General features: G+C 38.2%; 3 protein-coding genes across 3 annotated transcripts; 1 reads left to right on the plus strand and 2 right to left on the minus strand.

Moving 5' to 3' along the window:
- Positions 1-2,764: 2,764 nt before the first annotated feature.
- Positions 2,765-4,688, plus strand: tp53rk (TP53 regulating kinase). Its single transcript, XM_015006147.2, has 2 exons — positions 2,765-3,027; positions 4,089-4,688. The coding sequence occupies exons 1-2, from the start codon at positions 2,823-2,825 to the stop codon at positions 4,574-4,576; spliced, it is 693 nt and encodes a 230-aa protein (XP_014861633.2). The 5' UTR covers positions 2,765-2,822; the 3' UTR covers positions 4,577-4,688.
- Positions 4,689-6,537: 1,849 nt separating this feature from the next.
- Positions 6,538-21,610, minus strand: serinc3 (serine incorporator 3). Its single transcript, XM_015006177.2, has 10 exons — positions 19,962-21,610; positions 17,330-17,482; positions 16,424-16,617; positions 13,930-14,009; positions 13,711-13,848; positions 13,444-13,613; positions 12,269-12,359; positions 8,194-8,395; positions 7,049-7,276; positions 6,538-6,916 (listed from the first exon to the last, which is right to left on the minus strand). The coding sequence occupies exons 1-10, from the start codon at positions 19,998-20,000 to the stop codon at positions 6,781-6,783; spliced, it is 1,431 nt and encodes a 476-aa protein (XP_014861663.1). The 5' UTR covers positions 20,001-21,610; the 3' UTR covers positions 6,538-6,780.
- Positions 21,611-21,747: 137 nt separating this feature from the next.
- LOC106912622 (ubiquitin-conjugating enzyme E2 variant 1-like) lies at positions 21,748-26,384 on the minus strand. Its single transcript, XM_014979431.2, has 4 exons — positions 26,284-26,384; positions 24,497-24,645; positions 23,763-23,888; positions 21,748-22,816 (listed from the first exon to the last, which is right to left on the minus strand). The coding sequence occupies exons 1-4, from the start codon at positions 26,303-26,305 to the stop codon at positions 22,670-22,672; spliced, it is 444 nt and encodes a 147-aa protein (XP_014834917.2). The 5' UTR covers positions 26,306-26,384; the 3' UTR covers positions 21,748-22,669.
- Between the last annotated feature and the right edge of the window lie 653 nt (positions 26,385-27,037).

Consider the following 27,037-nt stretch of genomic DNA (forward strand, 5'->3'; position numbering starts at 1 on the left):
GACCTAACAATAATAACGTAGAGCTAGAATAACTAGAAGCTCTAATAACCTAACTAGAATCACTAAAGACATAGACAAAAAGACTAACTGAACCTAAAGTAACCCAATAAGAGAACTAGAAAAATTTGGGGGAAAGCAAGGACTTACAAAGAAATAACTTAACTGGAACCACTAGAGAAAGGTATACCTAGATAGAGACATGCAAGAATAACTGAACCTAGAACCAGTTTCAGCAAGGTGGCCAGTTATACCACCCAGAACTACCAGAGGGATTAGAAAATCCATGCTGGTATCCAGTACCTGAGTGTTCCTGTTTGGTACATCGTCTTACCGAAGTTTCAGAGAGCTGAAACTGGTCCCTGGCTCTCCTGGTTCTTGATGGTGCTCCTCATTCTCCTGTTCAATCAATCTTTCCCTTAGCCTAGCATTTTCAGACTTTAAAGTCATGTTTTGTTGGCTAAGGTACTCGATCTCTTTACAGTCTCTGTTGTACTGGCTCAGGAGATGCCCTAACTCCTCTGAAAGACTCTCCAGGTCTTCGGATCGCTTTTCAATGCACAGCTGTGCCTTTGTCAAGCTCATCCAAAGCCTCCGGAGTCTTTGTTTGAGAGACTCTCAAACAGGCAACGCACTTCAGCTCTCATTTCCTCGTGTTCAAGCTCTATGTTTTCTTGCTCTGCACAAAGAGACATGATGTGAGCATGAAGTGCATAATTCTCACTTGCAAGCTTGTCATATTTTGCTTCCAAGCCCTGTTGCCTGGAACTCCTGCCAGTTTTTCTAGCACTCGATCATCCTTCGTTGATTTTCCACCATCTGCTGGAGTTCTTGGTTTTCTTTCTGCAATTCTTCACTGGTCGTGTCCAGAGAAGTTTCGTCCATCAGCAGTCTAGCCAAATCATCAGGCATGCATGGATAACAACCACTGCCAGCCATTTTTTCCAATTAAACAAACCATGCTTCTGAAATGACAGAATAAAACAACACTAGTTATTCTTAGTACTTCTGTTCTTCATTCCACCTAAAATGTAGAACAAATGAGTTGATCTGTGGAATTTGGGACCTAATTTGTTTCTGTTTTTACCTTCTTTGGTAAGACACCACTCATTGTGGGGAACCAAAAAAATAAGCTTCTCCAGACTTTTTGAACAGTTTCTTCTTGCCTTTATCACAGCTTCTTCATCACACTCCATCATGAATGTGCGCATACGCAGTTGCATATCTTATAGTTAATACAAGGTGGAGTGGCAACCACAGAGAACATGGTTAAATAAAATTAGGATTCTTTTTAGTTGAGCACACTTAATACCAGAGGTCTAAATTTCTCATTTTCCATGACGAAAGCCAAAAATATGTTAAAGTAACTTAAAGTTACTTTACTGTGACTTTGACAACATCAGGATTCAGTTTAGTGTCGTGACTCAGATATAACAGAAGATGTGTAGAAATAAATGTGTTGAAAACAAGCAATAAACATATATTCCTACATCTTGAAGGATTTTATCTAATTAAAAATTGATCAATAAATACTGATAATTTATTGTGGCGCTGTGTGTCTCCAACATATTTCAGAGCATCTGAAACATATGTTTCACATTTATCATGTTCCAAAGTTAAATTTTAATGTATTTTGTTTGCATTTTATGTGACAGACCAAAAACCAAGTAGGGCACGAGTCAAAGGGAAATGAGTCATATTATACTTAATTTTACAACATCATTACAAAATAAATAAATCTGAAAACATCCTATTTTCATCTCCAAAGTGTTTGTATGAAACCTTCTAAAGTGTTCCACTTTTTTTTCTTCTGTGTTCAGGTCTTCCAGGGCTAAAGTTGGTTTTATAACTATAAATCAGAAAAGTATGAAACACATTTGTAATGAGAGAACCTGGCAATATGTAATTCTGCTCATTTCTCATCTCTCTTCAATGCGCCGTCTGGGATTAAGTCCTTTAACTTCAGTGTGAACCGAAGCGAAGCTGAAATTTTAACAACTTTGTGGTAAACGAGGCATTTGGTATTTGGCCAGAAAATGAGTTCCTCTAGTACTGAGTGCACCGAAACCTTATTACATCCTGTACACATTACAAAAACGTGGCAGTGAAAAAGCGGCAGAAAATGTGAAATTCCAGCTACAGGTGGATCAAATTAACAAAAAATGTATTAGTGATACAAACAATCAACTTACAATTAGTTGTTAATCAATAGTTTATTAGATGTGACAGACCAAAGCGGAGATTAGCTAATAATGTCCGCTTAAACCTTTTGTTAGTGTTGCAGTTTGACCGCAGTTTGAGGCATTCTGATTGGTCTGAAACACAGTTCACAGCTTCACTCTGAACATTTTGGCTTTCATCTTCTGAATTTACCAGCCAAGGCAGAAGGTAAAAGGTTTTCACATGTGTTATAATCTCAGTGCAAGTAAATGGGATAGAAAGTTGTTTTTGTTTTTTTCCTGAAAAGAGGTTGTAATATTACAGATTAACACAAAAAAGTTGGAACACTGCAAAACACAAAATCTTGCCAAGTATTTTTGACTTAAGTTTTAGTGCAAATATTTTAGTACACTTGAAATAAGACAAAAGTAACATACAAGGCGAAACAAATATATATAAATTTCTTGATGAAAAAGGGTGTGTAAGGAAAAATGAAAACAAAATATATATATTTCGGCTTTTATTTTTAGTTTTGGTCCTTCATACCACTCCATTCCAGTGGGTGGCGAAAATACACATTGAAACGTTGCTTGCCAACCGCCATAAAGACAGAAGAAGAAGAAGAAGGAAAAACATTCTCTGTTGAGTGGACTCAGTGGAGTGACATGGCGGTCCCACAGTTTCTCTCTAAGGCGGAGTTGATCAAACAAGGAGCGGAAGCTCGCTTGTATCGGACAGAGTTCTTAGGAAAGCCGACAATAATCAAAGAAAGGTTTCCTAAACTCTACCGACATCCAGAGCTGGACGACAAGCTGAACTCTCGCAGAACAGCTCATGAGGTCCGCTCCATCCTGCGCTGCAGAAAAGCAGGTGGGTTCTTGGTGAAGTTCGACAGACATTCACCCAGTGTTTATTTATATAATAATAATAATAATAATAATAATAATAAAAGCATGCAGCGATGTTTTCATATCATGTGTTTAGTCCCTCCGTAACGCAGTAGTTCCCTTAAGAACCATCAACAAAGTTCTAGTCATTTGGCAAATGTCTGTTAAAAAGCAGATTTGTACTTATTGTTGATGAAGGCAAATACATTTTTTTATGAATTGCCTATTGGTCTGTAGCTTGGTGTGGTTGATTTTTGATTTTAATGAGTTCTGAATGACTTAACAAATATGTACGTAATTGATTACACCCATTTTTTGTGTGCATGTACTGGCTTTTAAACCACGATCTGTTAAATCATATTTTATTACATCAGCCTGTCCGGGAACTGCAGGAGGAAAGGAGTGTTTTCCCTATAACCTGGTATCATGCATCTCTTCTTTTAAAAGGTTAATGAAATGTACTTGGTCTCTGCCCAAATAAATAAATTGCATAACAGTTAGTCGAAACAAGTAGACAAACAATAACTTCCAAGTAAACATCCATGTATCGATTGAGTTCATCTAAAGTTGATTGATCTTATCAATTGACTATTTATTAATTGATAAGCAGTCATTCTCCTGTGAACCTGAGTTTTCTATTGTATCAAGATGACTGACTGTCTTTTCATAACGAGAAGGGCTAAATGTCAATAAAAAAAAAACAATTGAATTTCTTCTCTCACCTTATTAAACTTAGACATATGTGTGAAATATGGCAACACATAAACCTCTTAGGTTGCTGTCTTTCATAAATGAACTTTTCTTAAGAAAATTCACTGTAAGCTTTTGTTTGCTTACAGTGAACTCAAAATCTTATCCAATATTTTGAGTTCTATATTCGCATAATATTCAGATTGAATTTATATTTTTTAAATAGTTTTACAAAAGAACCCCAAAAACGATCAAAATTTGAATTTTGTTTAGAAACCGATATTGGTTTGGTGTTTTTTATTTTTTACAGACTGATGTAAATTTACTTGACCATGTTTTATTTTTCCTCATCAGGTATTCCGGCTCCAGCTGTCTACTTCGTGGACTATAAGTACCACTGCATCTTCTTGGAGGAAATCGTTCGCTCCTCAACTCTGCGTGACCACATCAACTCCGTTCAGCGGTGTGACTCCGGCACGGACCTAGGTCTCCACGAGCTAGCTGAGAGAGTCGGTCAGATCTTAGCCAAAATGCATGATGAGAACGTCATCCACGGCGACCTGACTACCTCCAACATGCTGCTGATGCGCGGGCCAGAGGCAACAGAACTGGAGCTCGTCTTCATCGATTTCGGCCTGAGTTACATTTCGGCTTTGCCTGAGGACAAGGGTGTGGATCTGTTTGTCCTGGAGAAGGCCTTTCTCAGTACTCACCCCAACACAGACATTTTGTTTGAGAAGCTGCTAAAGAGCTACGCTGCCACCTCCAAGATGTCGCCGGCAGTCATCAAAAAGCTTGACGAGGTACGGCTGAGAGGGAGGAAGAGGTCCATGGTGGGGTGATCATGAAGGACAAACACTTTGAGTTTGAGACGAGTGGTCAGCGATTGGACAGGGTGAAGCTATTATTCTGTATGTTGTGCTATAAATGAAATAAACAGACTTGTCAATAAAATGTTGCAAGTTATTAATGCTTCTTTTCACTGGTACTGAATGTTACATTGCAAGTTTAGGTTCCCTCTGTTTATTGTTCCACAGAAATTGATAGGACCTGTGTGTTAAGACCGTGGATAAAAGTTTCCACACCTTTTGATCCAATTACAGACTCATCCTCAAAGAGCATAAATTTGATTAATATGAAATAAAGACTGGGTGTTCAACAAGCAGGAGTCTTAAAGTCAAATTCCTGGTTTGCAGGATGCAAATAAAATAAACTTTACTTACTAATAGTTTCCCTTGGAATTCATTATTAGTTAAACTTTATCACATCTACAGAGGTATATAGGATATTTTGACTGATTCAAGTGCAATAACTTGACAGTCAAATCACTGAAAAGGAAAACAAATTATCAAAGATTACTCAATAAACATTGGAATATCAAAAAAAAAATTTAATGATGCAATATTCTTGTGTTTTAGGTTAATAAACAATTGTCAAATTATCATTCACAGTTGACAAAAATTATTTCTATTATTATCGATAATAATCATACAAATGATAAATATCACTCCTGTGAGGGTTTCTCCATAAGACCCCATGTCTGTTTACATGGGCATTGAGTACATAAATGAGTCATTTAAATTATAAACCCTGCAAAAATGTAAAGCTGTTAACGAAAATATATTTCTCTTAACATCTACACAAATGATTTTCTCATCTCACAAAACTAAAAATACAGCAGCTGACTGAACATTCCAGTCTGTTGAGTATCATTGTTTTTAGTAGGTCTCAATTTAATTTGTTTGCACTCACGATTTAATTAACGTATAGTCTAATTGTTAGAACATTTTAAATTAGATGTAATATTCCACGATTTAATCAAAATTAGTATAATCAGTGCTTTATGTTAGATCACATTCTTAAAAGTGTGTAGGCCACATACATTCATTTGAAAATGTTTCTAGATTATATATATATATAAAAAAACAAAAACTAATAAGAAAAATCTTGAGCATACCAGGGTTTCCCCCAGTGTATTATAAGCCTGGCGGGCCACCAGGCTTTACTTGTGCCCCCACCAGGGTAAGCATTGCTTATTTTTAAAGTCTTTTTAAAATTTTTGCATTTTTTTAAGGCTTTATAGTTGGTGCTCAAGTATTAATATACCAATCTTTCAATAATACATAATTATCAAGTGATATTTTCAAAATTCCTGTCCACCTTAAACATTTTTTAACTCAAAACCACGACGGGCCGCTGGACGAATGACTGACCAGGTGCCCAACCACCGGGCTTAGCAAGTTTTCAGTGGGAAATCTTGCATAATATATGTTGGGATGTGTGTTAATCTCGGGTCATTAAACCTTCTATTTGAACTCAGTGCAGGTTCATAAAAGAGGTGGGGAGAGCTCTGTGTGGCAAAGTCTCAGGCAGTTTAGGGAGTGATAGCTCTGTGGAATGCACCAGGCGGCTGATAAACTCGTTCTCACGTCTGGGATAGAATATTTTGTATCCTGCATCTTTCTGATTTCATAAACTAGTTTGAAGCAGTCTGGAAGGACGGGAGCGAGGGAATGGACTCATTCCCACGGCCTTGAGTAACACCTGCGTTGTAGTGGGCAGAAAGCATCACGCGTTGCCTTCTTGACTACAGGAAGCCACTAGGCTCTTGTGTTGACTTCTGGGTTATTATCCCCTTGTTAGACTCTATTCTCTCTTTGGTGTATGTTAAGCTGTTCAAAAATACATGTCATATTTCTGGGTTTGTCTTCTCTAAGAGCAGCGTACTTCTTATTTTAAGGTCAAAAACACAAGTGATATATATATATATATATATATATATATATATATATATATATATATATATATATATATATATATATATATATATAAAAGAAATGCGTAGTGCAGAGATACACTATTTACATGGTACATAAGGAGAACCCCAAGCTGTACATCACACAACAGATGTTTCCGTGGATTGCTTGTCTATCTATACATTATGTTTTGGCACACTTAACCTGATCACCAATTCTCTACAAATAAAAACAGTTCAGCCGTTCCAGGTCCATTTCCACAAGAAATGATTCTGTCCCTTGTCACAGCATCAGCTGAAGTCTCGGTTGGGGAAAATCATAGGGGCCACAAGCGTCCAAATGTAAAGGGCCAAACACAACCAGCTTGAGGAGACCTTTACCCACACTGTTGGCCACTTGCTTGTTATGGTGTAGTCTGTGTCTGGGCTGTGAAAAAGAGAATCACACACAAAAAACTCATTTTTCTAATGAGACACATTTCTATAACAGGTGAACAAACTGTCCCCAATGGAAACTTTAAAGTTGAGCTAAATGTTTAAGAGTGCAGGGGTCACTGACCTGTACCAGTTGGTGAGTGTCATCATGATGTAGAGGGAAGCCAAGAAGAGCATGAAGTGGAAGAAGGAGTAGCTGTACTGGACCATGTCTTGCTCATTGTCCTCCACCCGCCTGGGCCCCTGGGAGTCCTCCAACATGCCACTGCTGCTGGACCCCTGATTGAGGACAGCCGACTGCTTGGAGGCCATGGTCAACTTGTTCACCTGACTCGTGTTTGAGGAGCGTATGCTGCAGACAAGAGATATCGGTGACAATCGGTGTCTGAAATATTTCACATGACCACGATTATTTGTAACATAACAGCACGACAACGTATTATGTTCAAGCTTTCTTGTAGATTGTTCACCATGTTTGGAGTCAAACTGCCACACGGCCAAGTAAGGTGGGCACAATAAATTATCTGATTTTTTTTTATTTCCTCTATTTAACCAGGTAAAACCCCATTGAGAACATTTTCAAAAGGGACTTGGGCAGAAATATGCAACATACGACAACCTGGTCACACCAAAGCACAAGTTTAAAACAAACTATGAAACAGTTTAAAAGCAACAACCTTCATTGATACACATTCTTTATAGCAATTTGTTTGCTGCAGAGGTGAGATATTTTCATATTTTCCTAAAAAAAACAAACAAAAAACCACCTAAAGTAACCTCAACAGGCCTAACCTAACCAAACAGGCCAGGACAGCTACGGGGTGAAACATCATCCGTTTCAATAACCTCTGTATCTAATGTTCTTCTGTTTACAGTCATTTGAGTCCAAAACAAGTCAATCCATACTTCATGCAAGTATGGAAAAATGAGAAGTGAGTCTGGACAGATGTTTGAGTTTCCAGACTGTTCTTTATTTCATGTTTCAAGGGATCAAATTAATCAGTTCTGAATAGCAAATGTTTTTTTGTTTTTTTTTTTGCTTTTATTTAGATTTCCTTCAGTTTCATAAATTGTAATGAGTGAAGTTTATAAAACTAAACTTCCTACACTGACAAACCAGGAAGTTAGGTTTCATTCAGGCTCACTCAGGACACACTATGCTTTTTGGTTCACAGTTGAACTGTTTTTTCGCAATCTGGACAAGTACGGCTTTCTACCCTTAACTGGCAAACTGTCATGGAAATGAATTGGTTTATTTATTTTTTTTACCTCGAATAAAGAATGCACAGAACAAATATAATCAGCCCCACGATGCTCTGGGCATCCCACCACTGTAAGTAGGGGGACGTCTGAACAGGTTCCTCGGCTCCGATGATCACCACGGCCGTCTGGTTTTCTGTTTCCGGGGGCCAAATTGTGGGAGCAGTGATCTGCTGGAAGATGCTGAGCAGATTGGGGTTGCATTCTCGATCTGAAACAACACAAAAATATTCAGCCTGCACCAAGAAGAGAAAACTGCTAATGCAAAAACAATCATTGAAAAATGTTTTTTGGGAGGATTTAAGCAAAGTGGAAATCAGTCGTTCCAAAAAAGTGATACTGATGCCAATCCAAATCCTGCCAAGCAAGTATTAATACAAGCCATGGAAATGTTTCATGGGTTTCAGTCACATAATTTTAAATGAGGCACGAAGGTGACGCAATTCAAGATGGAGAGGGGAAAGTAAGATGTTGCGTTTTAGGTCCAGATTCAATACAAAGATGACATTTAGCAATCAAATTATGCAAAGTATGAAGCTAGCAGTTAACAGTTATGGCTATAACGTGAACAAAATGGGGTTACGTCTATGGAGTTATTTTTGGTGCAAAAGTATTTATGCCTCATAACTGTGAAGTTTGTAGAGATTTTTCCCAGTCTTTTCACAAACAACAATTATTCTTCTCCAAAATCTTAAGAACAAGTAGACACAAAAAATTTTTTGTCACACTTTGAGAAAAAATATTGCACTTACACTTTTGCCCCAAATTATACAAAATAAATGGTGCAAAACAAAACCACGTGCCTGTGAGAGCGAGGACAGACAAACACAAACAGGGGAACCGGGAATTCAAATCTAACCAAGACAAAACACCAACCACAAGAAATAAATATGAATAAAAATAATCTAAGTGTAAAAAAGAACTAAGAACAGACTAAACTAAAATAGAACAGAAACTAGAACATTTCTGAAGAAATTTAAACAGGGCCTGCCAAAGTTTGCTTGTCTGTTGGAACCCAGCATTCTGATGCTAAAATGTACTCAATAGTATGTGGAGAGTCACAAGCATGTGAAGTAACATGGACTTACCCCATTCGGTATGTTAAAATTAGTATACAAGTTAAATTGGCCAAACTGCTAATATTAGCCTAAATTCTGGCAGTGGGATGTGCTAAACATGGCTAATAAACAAAATAGCTAAACAGCTTATTTTAGGGAAAGAGTACCGCTAATGTGGGCAGTAGCTACATTAGCAACGTTTGTGTTAATGCTAATGCACTACCTTCTGATTTTTACATTTGAAAAGGAGAAATCACGTTTACTTTGTGGCACTTAGTTACTAGAAAACACGCTCATCTCCTAGCAACAGATAAACAACAAATATTGTTACTGTTCAAAAAACAAAAGATTTTTTCTGCTCTTTTGAAGTGCTACTTATCTTACACTACATACTACTTAACCAGAATTGTGCAGTTCGTGAATTTGGCAGAAAAGTGAAATTATTTTTTACTTTTTGTCATTGATGGTAAATAATTCATAAAACAGACATTCAACACAAAGTGAAAATCTGATTTATACTTCGTGGCAGTTCGTTACTAGGACACCCCCCATCTCTTAACAAGTGTTAAGAGATTAACCCTGTTGTAATATTGTTGTTTATAAAACATAAGGTCTTCTGAAATACTTCATATCTGCTTAGACAAAGGAAATTTACAGTTGGTAAATTTTGCAAAAGTAAAAGTCAGATGTTTTCTTCGTGTCACTTCGTGTCACCAGAACACACACTAGTCTCTTAGCAACAGATTTACAACTATTGTTATTGTTAAAAAAATATGAGACTTCTGCTCTTTTGAAATACTACTTATCTTAGAATTCTTAACAAGAACTGTGCGGTTGTTGAATTGTTCAGAAAAGTGAATTTTTTTTTTTGTCCCTTGTGGTTGATATGTTGTAAACAGACATTCAACACAATAGTAAAAATCTGATTTATACTTCATGGCAGTACGTTACCAGAAAAAAACACTCATCCCTTCACACCAAATTAATAACAAGTAATATTACGGTTTATAAAACATAAGCTCTTTTGAAATACTTTGTATCTGACACAGGAAATTTACAGATGGTAAATTTTACAAAAGTAAATCAGATATTTACTTCTTGGCACTTGGTTACAAGAAAACGTGTTCATCTCTTAGCAACAGATCAACAACAAATTGTTATTGTACAAAAAACATAAGATTTATTCTGCTCTTTTGAAATGCTACTTATGTTATAATTCTTATCAAGAATTGTGCAGTTGGTGAATTTTTCAGAAAAGTGATTTTTTTGTTGTTGTCATTTATGGTAAATGTATTATAAAACAGATATTCGACACAACAGTGAAAATCTGATTTATATTTCATGGCAGTTTGTTACCAGACGAAACAACGCTCATCTCTTAACACTGATTTAATAACAAGTATTCTTATTGCTTATAAACATAAGGTCTTTTGAAATACTGCTTATCTGCTTAGACACAGGAAATTTACAGTTAGTAAATTTTGCAAAAGCAAAAGTCAGATGTTTGCTTCGTGCCACTTGGTTACCAGAAAACGTGGTCATCTCTTAGCAACAGTTTAACAAATATTGTTACTGTTCAAAAAAACATAAGCTTTATTCTGCTCTTTTGAAATGCTACTTATATTATAATTCCTATCAATAATTGTACAGTTGGTGAATTTTTCAGAAAAGTGAAAATGTTTTGGGGATTTTTGTCACTGATTGATTGCAAATGTAAAACAGACGTGTCATATAGATTACTATGTTTTCTGACTTCCTCGATGAGACGTTCTTCATCTCCCATTTCGTCCACAGAATTATGCAGTTGGTGAATTTGGCAGAAAAGTTAAATTATGCTTTTTTGTCATTGATTATAAATAAATTATAAAACAGACATCCAGTTCTTAACAAGAATTGTGCAGTTAGTGAATTTGGCAGAAAAATCTTTTTTATATGTATGTATATATATATATATATATATGTGTGTGTGTGTGTGTGTGTGTGTGTGTGTGTGTGTGTGTGTGTGTGTGTGTGTGTGTGTGTGTGTTGTTTTTTTTTGTCATTGGTGGTAAACATGTCTGTAGTAATTGTTCTGCCAACCTGGAGTCTCCGTAGTTCTAACTGGAAGCTCTGCCTTCCTCTGTAGGAACTCTGTAGTTCTCTACATCTCTTCCCTCTTCAGTGTTCTATTGCTATGGTAATGGTTCTATTGCTATGGTAATGGTTCTATTGCTATGGTAATGGTTCTATTGCTATGGTAATGGGCTCTTTGCACGTGGCGCTGAGGTCACATCCGCATGAGCGAAATGTGGCTTTCTTGCTTCCACTTTGAGTTACCATGAGAGATAGGAAAGACAAAGTCGTATTTCAGAAGTAAATAAAGCAATACCATGAACATTTTTGTCTTCCAAATATAAAGGGCTTTTAAGTTTTCTTGAATTTCCAAACAATCCTGAATTAAGAAGACGGTGGCTTGTAAATATTTGTCGCTACAAGTTAAGCTAACGCCCCACAGTTAGCTGCTAGTTTGCAGCTTCTTCAGCCTAAAACTACTGAGGGAAACGGATGGTAAATAAAGGAGTCATCCCTGTGTTATTTCCATGGAATCACTTCTTTATTCAGCCTGAAAGAACACGTTAATGGGAACGAGTGAGCAGACCAGAGCCAGATAGATCACTGACCAACTGATATGCCTGTAAACACCATCCTATTTGAGTTCTTCACAAGAAGCATGCAAAAATAATAAAATTAAATAATAAGAAGACCTTAAGGAACATGGCCATATTTTTCTAAAAACAACAACTTTGAACCTGAACAGTCAGCTGAAATGCCTCCTATGCTTTGCTACATTGCCCCAACAAGGCTGATCTCATCAAAATAAGAATAATATTGAATGAATCAAAACTATAAACTCAACACAACTCAATCGTGACACGTTTTCTGTAAAATTCAAGAAATGGTGTCAGCTTTGTTCAAGTCTGGAATCTATAAATCAATATCCGGAGCAATCTCCTTGCTAAAACATATATATAAATATATATTCTCACCAGGCTCATTCGTCATAGCAGACCAAGTCAAGAACACTGTGTACAGGGTGATGAAAGACGACTGCAGTAGTCCTGAATGTGGCTGAAATTCCTGTAAATACAAATGGAATGAATATGAATCTATTAATAATGTACTTGCTAGACAGGTTGCATGTGTTTGCTTTTTGTTTGGAAAACCTAACTAAAAAAAAAATTAAAAATGTGATAAAAAATTAAAATACAAGAAAAAGCGTTTACTTTGGACTGTTTTGCAAGATTGGTACCCACTTTGCTGAAGGGCCCCAGATGGACTTTTAGTTTACATTTGTGATATAATATCTCTTGGTCTTTCCTAAAACCTCATTATTACAAAATCTATTATTTTTATGAGACTGTGCAACAGACAAAGAGGAACCGGCTCAAAAACATCACAAGTCACAACTGGCCCTGGAGCCAGTGATTTTGGAAATGACCCAAATCCTTCAGATCCTCCAACAGGTTGAGACAGTGGCGTAAAGGTTACCAAACAGTCGAAAGTTTCATCCTAGTAACTGGCTCACACACATTTTTCCAAGTTTAGTTATGCTGAAGTTACAAGTAAACAAGTCCAAATGTTCGGTTCTATTAACACACAGTATTCCTTACATCGTCTCCCAGCATCAGAGCCTCTTCGAAGTGTCTGGTTAAATTTATAGATTTTTTCTCGGGAATGTAACCACATCAATGGGGAATGTCAAGTTTTGGAGAACTTAATGGACCACCGCTTCAGCAACGTCCGCCAGTATCAAGAGATCAAGAGGGATTTTCCGAAAGATTTTGTGTGACTGAGGTGTCCGTTCCTTCTCTCTACCGAAATGATAGACAGAGCGAAGCCATAAGCTCCAAATAACGCTAAAATGACAACAAAGCTTATTTTAGCCATTCATTTTATGTGTTGATATAATGACGTCATGGCCATTTGAGCCCCGCCCCAAAGTTGAGGGGCGGGGCTATGAGCAGGGCTAAACCAGTCCAGTGTTAACCATATTCTAGTTTTGCATTATGCTGATTTAAGGACATAATTATTACATTAATTTTAATGTTTCTAATTATTTAAGTAAGCAATATTTTAATGTTGTTTGTATATTTTGAGAACCTCCCATATTAGGGCCTCAGTGATACTGAAATATGTTTGAAGAAGCCCAAATCTCTTGTACCTGTACTTTGCGTAGCACAGAAACTACAGAGGCCACGATGCACAACATCACGTTGAAGCTGATGAAGAACTTGTTGATGAAGCAAGCATCAGGTCTGGCGTAGAAGATGAAGCACAATACAACCGCAGTAAACGCAGTGACGTAGTTAAGGGTCATGGCGGCCATCAAAGCTAAAGACATACAGCACGAAACAAATTATGTTGCAGAAACAGTTTACGTCTTTGAAAGGACACTATTAAAAATAGAGTTGCAGTTGCAGACACAGACCTGTGTACCAGCCTCTGGAATTGCCTTTCTCCATATTTTCCACCCAAGACTCATTCCATGAGTGAGCAAAGTCCACCAGCAGCACCAGTTGGATGAGAATGAAAAAGAAAGCTCCTCCAGAGCCTATGACAAACCACGCTGCAACAACACAAAGTCACACAGGTCATTCAGTTACTCCTCTGACAGACACTGTAATGAGAAAAAATATAAAGGTCTTACTGTAGGTGAAAGGCCCATCTGGAATATAAAAGGCACCAACTGTACTTGCCACCAAGGCAACAAACTTATAGAACCAGTATCTGAAAATAAATGAGTTTCAGTTAGACAGACGGTTGTAATTGTGTGGTAAATGCTCCAAAATCAAAGCTGTGCTCTCACCATCCCTGTTTATTCCACTTTAATTGAACTCTAGTTTGTTTGTCTGGAAAGTCTGGTTCATTTCGGGAGGTACAAAAGTACAGTCAAACTCCAAAAATATAAAACTCCTGTCTGCCTACAAACCCAGGTCTCGGTTCAGCTGAAATGAATGTGAATGTCAAGCGGACCGGAGACACATCCAAGAGCAAGAAGTGAACTACAGCACAGGGCATTCTGGGTAAATACAACCAAAACAAAAGCACAAGTGTAGAGGTTTTCAAAGGGTTTAGTTCATTAGACACACTACAGTGTGAAAACAAACCAGCTGAAAATTTAACAAATGTTGCAATTTTAGTTCCCAACTGAACCAAATCTACTGGACTATTAGGCTTGAAAACACTCTAAGCTTGATTTGTTTTTATTTTTTGACACACCACATTTGATATTGCTGATTGATTCATACAAAGCCTACATGTATTAAATTCACCACATCTTATAATGAGAAATATTTTGTCCTAGAGCAAAACGAAACCATGCGCACACACGCACACACACACACACACACACACACCCCCCCACACACACACACACACACGCACACACACGCACACACACACACACACACACACACACACACACACACGCACACACACACACTCATACCTAAGAAAAATTGTTATGAATCCCAAGTGTGGAAATTTTAAATAAGCAAGACACTACCAGCTTTTGCCACAGAAAGAAGTTGAATGGTCAGAGATCAGCCCTCTGTCCGATATGAAAAGACACGCCTGGACTCTGGAGGTGTTCTTCAGACATCTGGATGAAGATGCTTCAGGACAACCAGAGGCCACAAAGAGGGAGTCCACTGACAGAGCAGTGGAAGTGAGATACGGTCGGAAGAGACTAAAAGGAACTCCATATAAGGCGTGCAGTGGATTGGTGCAGAAACACATCCTTCATCGGCTCTGTGTTTTGGCCCTCATTTCATTTAACTAAGAATGAAGGGGGGCAGTCTGGGAACTCTAGGAGGAGACATCCTCTCTTGGATTGACATAACAGTCCTCTTGCTAGAGTTAAAAGTATACCAGTTAAAAGTCCAATCATCTGGTCCTTTCATACACCTCATCTCCTCGAACACTTCGGGTAGCTCTCTATGAATCCCATCTGCTCCAGTAGGCTTGTTTGGAGGTTAATGCCCTTCTTGTGTAATGTAGAATATCTAGGGTTGGATGAGTGGGTGATCGGCTGCAAAGTCTTTGGTTAAATTTAATATTGAGGGATAGTCTTGGGTCAAGTAGGCTCAGTTAACAGTAGTTAAGTTTTTGGACTGTAGGGGAAAGCCGGCATACACATAGGGTACTCACACAGGCATCAGGAGAACAGATTAACTCTATTCAGATAGAGCAGCTAAGTTATTCCTCTATATCTTAAATCTAACAATAACAAAGCTCAATTTTATGTTAAATAACTTATTTTCACATGTTGATGAAAAGGCTCTTTTTGCTTGTGGCTCCATGAATGTGAGTCACTTACAAGAGGAGTTTTAATTTCTCCAGCTGGGAATAGATTAGTGGACAAGTAAACTTTATGAACTATTATCTTAACATTATCTGACGACACAATTTTGAGGAACTCAGCAGCACAGAACTGTGGTACCCCAACAGTTCATGTCAAAAGCTTAAAAATATTGAAACTTGATAAACATCCATAATCTGACTTCTATAGTAACATCCATGTATCTGTCTGAGGACTGTTTTCCTTGGAATGTCAGGAGGGGAGTGGTTCCTAATACAAGGCAGAGTCAATGAGAGGAGGGGGAAACACAGACACACAAGACAAACGACCACTTAAGGACAATGTAGAGGTCATTTCACCATTATTGGACCGGGGGAGGAGAAAACCCAGCATTTCTTATATTGTCATTTGTAGACTGATAGTAACAGACCTATCCCTTGAAGCCATCAATAGTGTTTAAAAACCAGGATTTCAGAGCCTTGGAGCGTTCTCTCGACATGGAATCCCAAAGAGATATTTCACAGACAAAGACGTCCCAATGCTCAAAAGTGAGTCCCAGAATTTCTAAAAAGCAGATAGGACATGTTGACTTTTTTCTGAATCAGTGTCACTAAAACTAAAAAAAGACTTAAGCAATCTTCTTTACTAAATAAGTTGTGAACCAATCCTGCCATGCTTCTTCTTCTTTAGCTTTCAAAGCTCATAGCAACAATTTAATTCTTTATTTCACCCCCTTTTTTTTAACTAATGAAATGGAACTGTAAGGTATTCAGGCTAACCTGAGAATTTGTTGTGTGTTTCACGATAGGCTAAATATTCCTGCCACTATTTCAGTCCTTACCCATTGTGTATGGAAGCACGAGGGTCTCTGCTGGTCTTGATGTTAAGTGTAAAAATGGAGAAGCTCAGGAACCACATGCTCATGCCGAAGCAGAAGCGGTACACTGCTTTGTAGCCCACCAACATCTCACACTTCAAGTATGCCTGATGGGCTGGAATAAAGAAGCCTTCCGTGTCATCACAGAAACCTGGAACCTGACAAAAAAAAAAAAAAAGAGGAACAATCTGAGCATCGCACTTCGCTTTTAAACAAGGCTGACACCTGACCCCACACAGTATCTGAAGCTAATTTAGGTCTTTAGGTCAATTCAGAGGAACAATAACAGTGGACATGCGCCTCGTCGTGGTTCAGTATTCGTAGATTCACCTATTCATTCATTTTTGTGTGGAACATAAGTCTATTATTAACTAAAAATCCACTGATTCTTCATAAATATTCCAAAGAAAATGCAGCTTGGGAAGCTGAAAAACCTGGGCGCCATGCTGCTTGAAATACGACTGGGTGGCGTTTGCAAAGCAGCTCACCCAGAGCGCCATTTAGTTTCTTTGGCACTCTGAAACCTTTAGATGTAGAGATAAGTAAGGCAGTGGATGTTAGCTTTGACTGTAGAGCTAAGACCATTTCCACTGTGAATATTAAAGCATTAATAAGGTGTATTTGATGTTTGAACTGTCCTAAGCATTCTTAGAGAAGATCTTCAGTATTTGCAGATTTCAGCTTTTCATGCACGGTTGTGGTCTTTTAACACTTACAAACACTCTGGATCCACTGTGTGGAGATTAAGTATATTTTCTGCAGTCTATCCATTTTTGTGGAGGTGGGGGTGGTGGTGGGGGGGAGTTGTCAACTTTTTATTCAGAGACATAACCACTCCATCTACGATATGATTGCATAATTTATTTGTACCCTTCTGAGTTGCTGCTCCATCCCTGGTGAGAGCATTATGCAGGCAACAATGGTACCCAGCAACAGGATGGAAGCGTAGATGATTCTGGTCACTGTGGAGTTCCTGCTGCTTGGACAGCAGCTGCAAACTGGACACGCAGCATTGCTGCACATCTGGGGGAACAAACAAGTTGTGGTGAGTAGAAAGGAGCCTAGAAGATACGGGTAAAAGTGGTTATCTGTAATGTACAAATCACTTTTTTATAAGCACAGGAGGACTCTCTACATGTGTCTGAAGATAGATTTGTTTCATTTCTAGGAACCACATTTTCCCTTCCTAAACAAGTGTGTATCCTGACCTTCAGTGTCACTTAGTCTAAACTCCATTGACGGATGGAGCTCAAGGGAACTTAAACATTCAACACTCAAACATTCCTCCACCTAAATAATGAGAAAACCGAATGGATTTTGCTCAAATGTCATGTAACCATTTCACCCAGTCTAGGTCTTTTACCCCCATTTCATCCCAATGAGATTAAAAGGGGTCTCCTAATGATATAAAATTAGGAGTGAAACTTAACAGTAGCTTAAAACTTGGCAGACCAGAGGATGATTGTTGTGAAAACAAATTTTTTTTCACCTTCATCTACTTTCTAAAGTACAGTTTTGCAATCAATGTCTTTAAGGCTACTCATTAATTTTAATTTTTTTAAGTCGTTGGAGGTTCATGCACTTCCATGGGACTATCTTGAAATTATGTACTTGAGATATATGACAATTGTGGTGGAAAAAGAAAACTTTGTTTTATTTACTGGGGAAGCAGAACCAGATAGTATAAGATTTCAGAGAAGTTATTATTCTTTGAACTTACTGAACCCGCTCTGTCCAAGGACACAGATGTGGAAGATGTGGGGAAAAAAAAAGTTTCTTTGTTTTTTCTCTGATGGGAAAAATCCCCAAGGAGGGAAGCTGATGGAAAATTCCATACTTACGTGACCAATTGACTATATTTCCCTTGGTCACGGAAGCAAAAACATACAGAAACGTATATTTTTTAAGTTTCATTCTCTGGGTTTGATCTTCCGAGAATCTCGTTGGTTTTCTTTTACTCTGATTTTCTAAATAAAATATCTAAAGATAAATGCGCATTTCTCTGATTGACTCAGTGTTTCACTATTATTTAATAAGAACATTTTACTACACCATTTAAAAGGGTGGCTTCTCAATATCATTTGTAATTTTTTATAGGAAAAGGTTCAAACATAACCCGCGCGAATATATCGCCTATTGCCATTTGTTTTACTAGGAAAATCTTACATATCGCCCAACCTTAATGCCTGCTGCATCTGGGACCAGCACCAATACACGAACCAGCCAGCTGGACCCAGCAGACCAACTATCTTTAGAAGATTTCTCTGTTTTAAGAGACACTATTGACACAGTGGCCAGGCCCTGTTGGCCATGGTGGCAGTTTAAAGTTGCTTCAGACTAAAACACTTGCTTACATTGAGAACAGAGACAGGATGTTTAATCCAGAAGATGCTCATACTAAAAAACAAAGTTGCTGAAACACAATTAAATCTGAGCCTCTGTTGCTGCAAATGTGTCTGTTGGGATTATGTTAATAAATACCAGGTACAAGTGACAGATTTATACCAGGCAGGTAGCACAACTTAGCAGCCAACAAACGTATGTTCTGCACATGGGTTTTCTTTTTTCTTCAATGCAGCAGCAGCTGAGTGGAGTGGAAGAAAGGCACCAGAGGATTGTCAACGTGTTAATACTCCAGGCAGGTAAACAAAGTCAGCTTAATCTTCTTACAAACTGGGCCATGGCAATTTACAGGAGGTCACATGACACAACCAAACAACCATGACAGAACCAGAAAGACATTTTTGGAAGATAGTTCATCTCTCTCTGACCACAAAGCAAGAAAGTCCTTCACTGTGGACAATTTGGCACAGAAAGTTACTGCTGTTTTATTAGGTAGTTCAGTAAACCAGAGGATTAAGACTTCCTCTTTTTGCTATTATTACCATTAGCTTGAATATTTGCTATGGATACAATGGGCTGCTTTGATTTATAGCTGTAATTTTTAAAGAGTGTTGTTCAAGAATTATATTAAAAAAAAAAATGGATTAAGCTATATGGAAATTCTGGACTGTGACCTACACTTATATAAGTTTCTCTGTTAGATCTAAAGCCTCTGGACCTCCAATTGTTCTCAATGGGATCTAAATGAGGACTATTGAATTATTCTCAGTTTATTATATGCCTTGGCACTGAAACATAATCACGCTGGCCAAAAATCTCATTTGTCACATGAAAGTCCATATAAAATGATGGAGCATTGTAAAAAAAAATGTATATCTGTATATTTAACAGTGAAAATTGACAGGAAACGTCTGTAAACTATAAAACAATTTAAAACTGTTGATAAATTAAATAGTAGTTTGTACATTTTGCATTTGTACATTCATTTTCTAATTTGTTTCCATGTTAATTTTATTTAAAAAATATTTTCCTTAAATTAAAACATTGTCTTTTATGGTAAAACAGTAAAACTGACTCCAGCACTATTGCTAACCATAAAAATCACCAATGACAATGCCATCCATCTAACATGAAATAAAAGAAATGTGTGAATACTTACACAGCCTGTGAAGGTAAAGATCCCCTGGACAGCCCCCATGACCGGCCTGCTCCGTTACAGCAGCCTGGTTCCAGTTACATTCTCACTCTCCCTTGCAGGAAGGTTTGGACTGAATGGAGCTGCTTCAGTCCACTCTGAAACTCTGCAGTTCAGTTTGATTGGCTTGTGGGTTAAATGCCTCATCTGCTTAGCGCGTCACACTGCCGTAGGCGTCCTGAGACCCGCTGACTCGTGGAAAGCGATTCCAGCATTTCATCAAAACAAAAGTATCAACTATTAGAGTCTCTTTAAAACCGACTGATATGAAAAACTTGTATTATGACATGTTTTTCAGCCATGTTGCCCAGCTGTGGCATCACACAGCTACTTCATCCACCTGCTACTCTACAGGTGCATTCATGTTGTATATTTTTCTTTTGATATTCATATTTTCTTTTATTCTTCTATCACTACATCAAAACATTTCCCTAGCCTGCAAACCTTTTTACTGACAATAGCGATAGTGATTCTGATAAGTCCTGTTCTTGCCTTCACTGTACCGGCTTCCTGCACTGCAAGGTTTATTTTAAAATTCTGGTTTGAACTTTCATGATCGAGGTCTTTGAGTATTATATTACTGGCTGCATCCTGAACACATTTCAAAATCCGTGGACACCAAGCTTTACGGGGATGTTCTCCCAATGTCCCTACACTGCACAGACTCTTAGGAAACAACTAAAGTTTTTTTTTATTAGACAGCTTTTTGCTTTTGTTAATCACTTTGTGATCTGTGTGTGAAAGGTGCTATAGAAATACATTTTTTACTTTCTTATGCTACTTATTGAGGTCAAGTTATCGACTGATAACTGACGATAACTTGCGAGGAACAAAATGTCATATTCACTGTCATACATTAACACAAATATTGAAGATTCCTTGATAATATTTATAATTTAGACCCACAAATCTGTGGATTAATTAATTTTGATTGTAGATATGTATATATAAAAAAATCACTAACTATTGAAGGGAGTAATATCAAAAGACGTTCATTATTTAATTTTATTTGTTGAATACAGAAACAGCTATTTATTAATATTTTAACTGTTTAATGGGGATATAGCATCACATTCTGGTACAACTGACCATTGAGAACATGCACATTGGTCTGACCCGGTCCGGCCAGACCTCAAGAGCAACATGAGGGGGCGTCACTATGGAAACCCTGCTAATGTTGTGTAGACGTCCAACACTTTGACTAAACGGCTGTTTTAACATTTTCCCCAACTTGTTCATTTTTGCTCAACATGTGACGTCCACCATCATTTAGTTCCATTAATCCAAGTTAGGTCAGTTAATTTTGCTGATAATATTGAATCTACCAAGATTGATTCCAGTCACATTCTTTTCTCTGTTTATGCCTCCAATCATTTCTCCATTAGCATAGCACAGTGTGTGACATCCACGTTCTTCTTCTGCGCATGTGGACATAGGAGTCTCATTGTGGTAGTATGATCTCGCTAATAAAAATAAAAAATACAAAAAATTAGAATTCAACATCAAGACCTGCTGTGTGATGGGAGCTTTATACCTAAAGGCAATTTAGAGACATCAGATCAATGAACCTAACTAAGAGATACATTTTTTTTTACCTGAAACAAAATTAAGAATTTCCATTTTTGAACAATAAACCATTAAACAGAATGCGCTTTGATAGCATTGCCTCTTTTCTGTTCATTATCTATACATGTATAAAAGAGGAAATTTTAGTCGCAGTGTATAGACAGTCATACAAAATACAACTGTGTGCAAAAGTAATAATGTTTAATTCAAATAAAACCATGCAACAGGTGACCGTCACCCTGATTAGGCTCTACCCCATTACAAAATAAACATCCAAAGCCGAACGTCATCTTCAGTGAGCGTTCGCTGAACGACGGAAAGAAGAGACAATTCCATGGCATACACAGGAAAAAACCCCCAAAAAACCCAAAGCTGAACAAAAACGTTCTCCAGTGGTGGTCCTCACAGAAACGCCTCCCCCTCCAACCCCCAAAACCCCCATTTGGCCCTCTTCCCAGTGGTTGCTAACAATTAGCACAAAGCACTATGAAACATATGGCACAGAAGTTTGGCAAAAGAAAGAAATCAAAGACAAACAGTTAAAACAAAGCAGCAACACTCTGGCTTTCGGATACATAACATCAAGAAGATGTTCATCTCCTTGTATTGGACATGCTTAGTTCAAGAAAGGTCCCGAGAAGTTTACTCCAGGAAGAAACGGGAACGACTGGAAATGTGAAGCTAACTTAAGCGAAGTGGTAAATCATTGTTTTGTTGTTTTGCCTTTTTGCTGGGGATCGTTTGCAGCAGATTGTGGTTCGACATGCACAAAATGTCAACAGCCTCACATGATCCCAGAATACACCGATACATTCCGTCAGACCATTTGATAGGTCGCGATCTGGATGCAAAGAGGAAAAATAAAAGCTGACTAAAACTTTTCTTATCTTCTCTTTTTTATACCGCTGGTCAGCGTGAGACGTCTGGGCAGCGGGTGAGGCGGCTGGGTTCTCCGGGCAACGGAAGGCTCTGATAGGAAGAAGTTAGGGCTGACAGTCTTGGATAACATGATGGTTGAACAGCTTCAGAGAGTGTGTGCATATATATATATATATATGTATATATCTGTGTTTGTGTGTGTGAGAGTGTTGACAGTAGCAGCAGCTTCAGTTGCTGTAGACCTGGCCCTCCGGCGGCTGGGAGAGCCTGCTGTTCTCTTTCATCATCATGTGCTGCCTGAGCTCCTGCAGCACCATCTTGATGTTGTAGGAGTTCTTCCACCGGGACAGCGCCGACACAGACTTCAGGTCCACCTGAGGGAAGAAACGCTCCCTTCGTTTCATCTGGTTTACTTCAGCATTGAATATTTGTTACAACTCAATTTACTTGGGGTTTGTTGTCGCAACTGATTTTGTGGAAATTTCATTTAATTTCCATCAGATGGAAATGAAAAACCATCATCCAGAGTGTGGAGAGGTTGTCATTTCAAAAAAATGAAAAAGAATGATGGTTTTGTTTGGTGGTGTTCATGTTTTTAAATACCTTACTAAGTAAAATACTGTTTTACTTAGTTCTTTCTTTTTAAATACATGCAATTAGAGATGCACGATATTGAATTTTTGGTCGATATGCCGATATATAAAAACTCATTTGGCCGATAACCGATACCAATACTGATATTTTTTCCTAAACCTACTTACTGAAACTATATGGCTTTTCTATGCTGCATTATTTTTGCATCTGATACCAAATGTAAAAGCTAAAAAGGAAGCATCACTTTCAACTTGCATTATGTTTAATGTCAAATTTATTCATGACGTCTGCTCTCTCTAAGACAAAGACATCATTCAAACAGTGCAAATTTGTAAATCTTCACAAAACTAAACTCAACCTGTTCACAAGCAACAAGTGAAAAGCACATCAGTTGTGCATTAATACTTAACAGTTTCTGATGTCGTTCTGCTGTGTTGCAGGCACCATGTCACTGGTTTGTCATAAAAACAACTCTTTTTACACCAGTGAGTTATTTTGACAAAACGGCGGATGTCCGATATTAAAATCTACAGCTAATCCGATGCCGATAATACTGTGCATCCCTACGTGCATCACCTACAAATGAGAGAAGATGGGCTTTTCCATTACTGAAAGCCTTTCAAATAAGTAACTTTTCACAAAACTATACATGAGTCACATGGGCTAGCATCAAGAGATTACTGTGCAATCAGAAAAGCAAAAATGTGTTAAAAAAAAGACACTCACCACACCAGTTGAACTGTTAACACCAGTCAAGTTGATTTTGTTAACAAAGCGGACCATAGGCGGGTACTCTGGGTATCTGTGACCGCAGTCTATTTTCAGACTGTATATTCTGCCTTCATAAACAGTCTGAAATGCAAATAGGACAAAAAAAAAAAGAAGAAAAAACACATGAATGAAAAGGGGGGGAGAGGGGGGAGGGGGTCCCAACATGAACCTCTGACTGGGTCATGAACCTCTGACTGGGTCATGAACCTCTGACTGGGTCCAGCTGCTCATTTATGACATTAAGACTCAGAGTTGCCAAAACGATCACACTTATATGTTGGTTCTTCACAAAGCTTCACTCCATAGCATGGACCAGAAGAGCAACAATAATTAGAGAGAGCAGGAATTTCTGTAGTTGGGTTTCCACCAGAACCACCCTGATCTTTTGTTCCCCAAAGTTATTTTCAGGAACCTTCAGTGCAGGGACGGTGAAAATGTTCCTGATTGGTACATTGGTTAGATTTTCAGCCAAGTGGGGTCAACTGATACAAGTTACAAGTTCACCAGCATTAAGTTTATCTCCAGACAAAAATGTGCTGGCAGCCAAAAACCTTTAGATGTGGTAACTCTGGAGCTATGATGTTGGTTTGATCACCTACTTATTCAGAGTTAAAACACTTTGTTCCATTTTAAAAACGTGTTCTGTATGTGGTGTGTATGTGTGGTGTGTGTGCTGGGAGGGGGCTCACCTTAGCAGGGCCGATAATCATACCGTTCCAGTGAGTTAGCATCATGTCGTCATCATCTGCGAGGCCCCAGCTCACCGTACCGTCTCCACCACCTTTCTGACCTTCTTCCAGCTCCTCCAGCAGCCGAAAGCTGCGAGGAACAACAACGCCTTTTATACACACACGCACACACACACACACACAAAGAAAGAGAGGAAAAGAAACACATTGAAAAATAAATACATCAGTACTTTTCAACCCCAGTCCTTGATGCACATGAACCTGCATGTTTTCGATGTTTTGTTTTGCGAGTTCAGCACCCCTGATAAAAACTGATGGCTGAACCGCAATCATCTGACTCAGGTGTGTCAGAGCAGAAAAACTTCTAAAACATGAACGTAAGACAATAAACACTGGCTTACACAAGCACAAGTCTGTGATGAAGAGAAATGTTTCTGTAGATAATACCTGTAGGTGTTGCTTTTTCAGAGCTTTTGGAGAAGGAAGCTACATTTGTCTCAAACCACAGCTGCACAATGTGTTGAAAATACATCACTCTACCGCGAGTGTCCACACTAATATCACTAATATCAATATTGAATAATATTTTAACCACATGCTTTTCTGATATTATATAGTCCAAGTCTCATCTAGTGGGTTCCACATTTTCTTCTTCACTAAGGAACTATATATAAAATGAGGCACGTTTACTAGGCTTAAAAAATACAGAGAGAAAGTAACACAAATCGTCTTGCTTCAAATGTTATGTTTGTGTGGCTCATTTTCTTGTTTTCCATTTTATTTCAATACATTTTTGCTGTGTTTTAATGTCAGAGAGCAGAATATCTGAATATCAGAAACCATTTTTAATATATGCTAATCCGATGTAACCGCGGTCTAAAAGTGTTACTTGGTGCTGTGTGTGGATAAAGATGTACTCGTCTTTATTCACAAAAGACTTCCCGTTTTCTTTTTTAATTTTTAAGTTCATAACTTTTAAATTAGAACGCCACAGTTTCGGCGGCTCATTAAAACCATATCTCTATTATCATTATTGTTATCTTCTTCCTTGTTTGACGGGTTTGCACCAGACATGTTCTTCCTGGTTGCATTTCAATAGACTTCCTTCGTTTAATGGTGAGTGCGCCCTCTGCTGGCAAGGATATAAGCTGCACAGGTGGTAGAATTTAATAAATATTTTAAACACGAAGAGGTATACAGAGGTATCTAAACCGCAACAGAAGCTTAATGTTTATACAGACTTTCAAGTTGTCCAACTGGGAGAAACAAAAGTTTTAACTCAGGTACAAATATTGATAGAGCTTTAAAAAGATAAACATGTGCATAAAGTTTTACGAGGATTTATCAGGAATGTCGTGGCTCCAGTAGGCTCTTCTCTGAGGAGTCCACTGATACAGCTGCCGCCTCAGATAACAGGGGGCGTCACCACTCAGAGACCACATAAGCCGCAAAAATCCCTGGCTCATGCCAGCCCTGATTTAAACGTTGGAAAATTTCAGCCTTCCCCCGGAGCGCTTAGATGGACCAGGACAATGAATCTAACGGAGCTATGAAACAGCTGCTGAAACACTAGACCGGTTCGACCTGCTAGCTAGCTATAGCACCCTTGGTGACAGCATCCTGCCACATTCAATCACGAAGGAAATCTAACTTAAGGGCTGCCGGACTCTAACAAAGCCGATAACCAACGAAGACATAACGGGTGCGCGTTATAAACTGCACCGGGAAGGAAACTATTTGCCAACGTACTATTAAAAACTGTCGGTAAAGACAGAAAGAATGATTACCTGATCCGGCGGCGGCCGCCATATTTGTCACTGTGCTGTGATAGCGCGCACGTACAATGCTCGTTCCCGCTTACGCATACCACGTGCTTGTTTTGATTTTATTGGCGGTTGGCAAGTTAATGTAAATGCATTACCGCAAGGGCGGGATTACTGGGGTGACAGTCGCTCCCCTAACATAAAGCCTTTGCAATCCTGTTGATTTGCCACCCTCGCTGGTGACTGAATTCAGGACATAGTTAAGGCAAATTAGACATTAAGAACGTGAACCTCTTTTTTCCGACAACATTGAATGCAACTCGATGTAACTTGACTCCTGCTGGGGACGTTCTGAGTGTGTAGCGGGAAGCCTAGACATGAACACTCCTCATGGAGAGGATCGGCCCGTTGCTGCGATACGTCACAGCGTCCGCCATATTGAATGTGGCCTATGTGCCAGTAAGCTAATACAAGTAAATGGACCGAACTTCAGAAATTGCCGTTCTACAAAGAATTTTAAATTAATTCCTGTCATTGACACATTTTCTCACACACATTAATATTTTTGGCAATCAAAGAAATGACTAAAGACAGAGATTCTAACTTTAGATGTGATTAATTATTTTGGGGCATTTCTGAATAGAGAGCACAATGTTTTTATTTGATAGAAATGATTCTGATCATTTTTATATTGACATTGATGAACAGACACTTTTACAGTTTTTAATTAAAGAATATATTTACATAATTCCATAATTTAATGTACATTTAACATTTC

The sequence above is a fragment of the Poecilia mexicana genome, unplaced genomic scaffold (assembly GCF_051168715.1).
Source record: "Poecilia mexicana isolate PSO_F unplaced genomic scaffold, ASM5116871v1 scaffold_5, whole genome shotgun sequence".
Taxonomy (NCBI): Eukaryota; Metazoa; Chordata; class Actinopteri; order Cyprinodontiformes; family Poeciliidae; genus Poecilia; species Poecilia mexicana.

Bases quoted from the DNA above. Each gene is read 5' to 3' on its own strand.
- tp53rk (XM_015006147.2), top strand. From the start codon at position 2,823: ATGGCGGTCCCACAGTTTCTCTCTAAGGCGGAGTTGATCAAACAAGGA. The intron at 3,028-4,088 runs GTGGGTTCTTGG...TTTCCTCATCAG, and splicing joins CCTGCGCTGCAGAAAAGCAG to GTATTCCGGCTCCAGCTGTC.
- serinc3 (XM_015006177.2), bottom strand. From the start codon at position 20,000: ATGGGGGCTGTCCAGGGGATCTTTACCTTCACAGGCTGT. The intron at 14,010-16,423 runs GTAAGGACTGAA...ATTTATTTTCAG, and splicing joins CGTGCTTCCATACACAATGG to ATACTGGTTCTATAAGTTTG. The intron at 12,360-13,443 runs GTACAAGAGATT...TTGTATTTACAG, and splicing joins CTGTGCTACGCAAAGTACAG to GAATTTCAGCCACATTCAGG.
- LOC106912622 (XM_014979431.2), bottom strand. From the start codon at position 26,305: ATGGCGGCCGCCGCCGGATCAG. The intron at 23,889-24,496 runs GTGAGCCCCCTC...TTTGCATTTCAG, and splicing joins TGATTATCGGCCCTGCTAAG to ACTGTTTATGAAGGCAGAAT. The intron at 22,817-23,762 runs GTGAGTGTCTTT...TTCTTCCCTCAG, and splicing joins TTAACAGTTCAACTGGTGTG to GTGGACCTGAAGTCTGTGTC.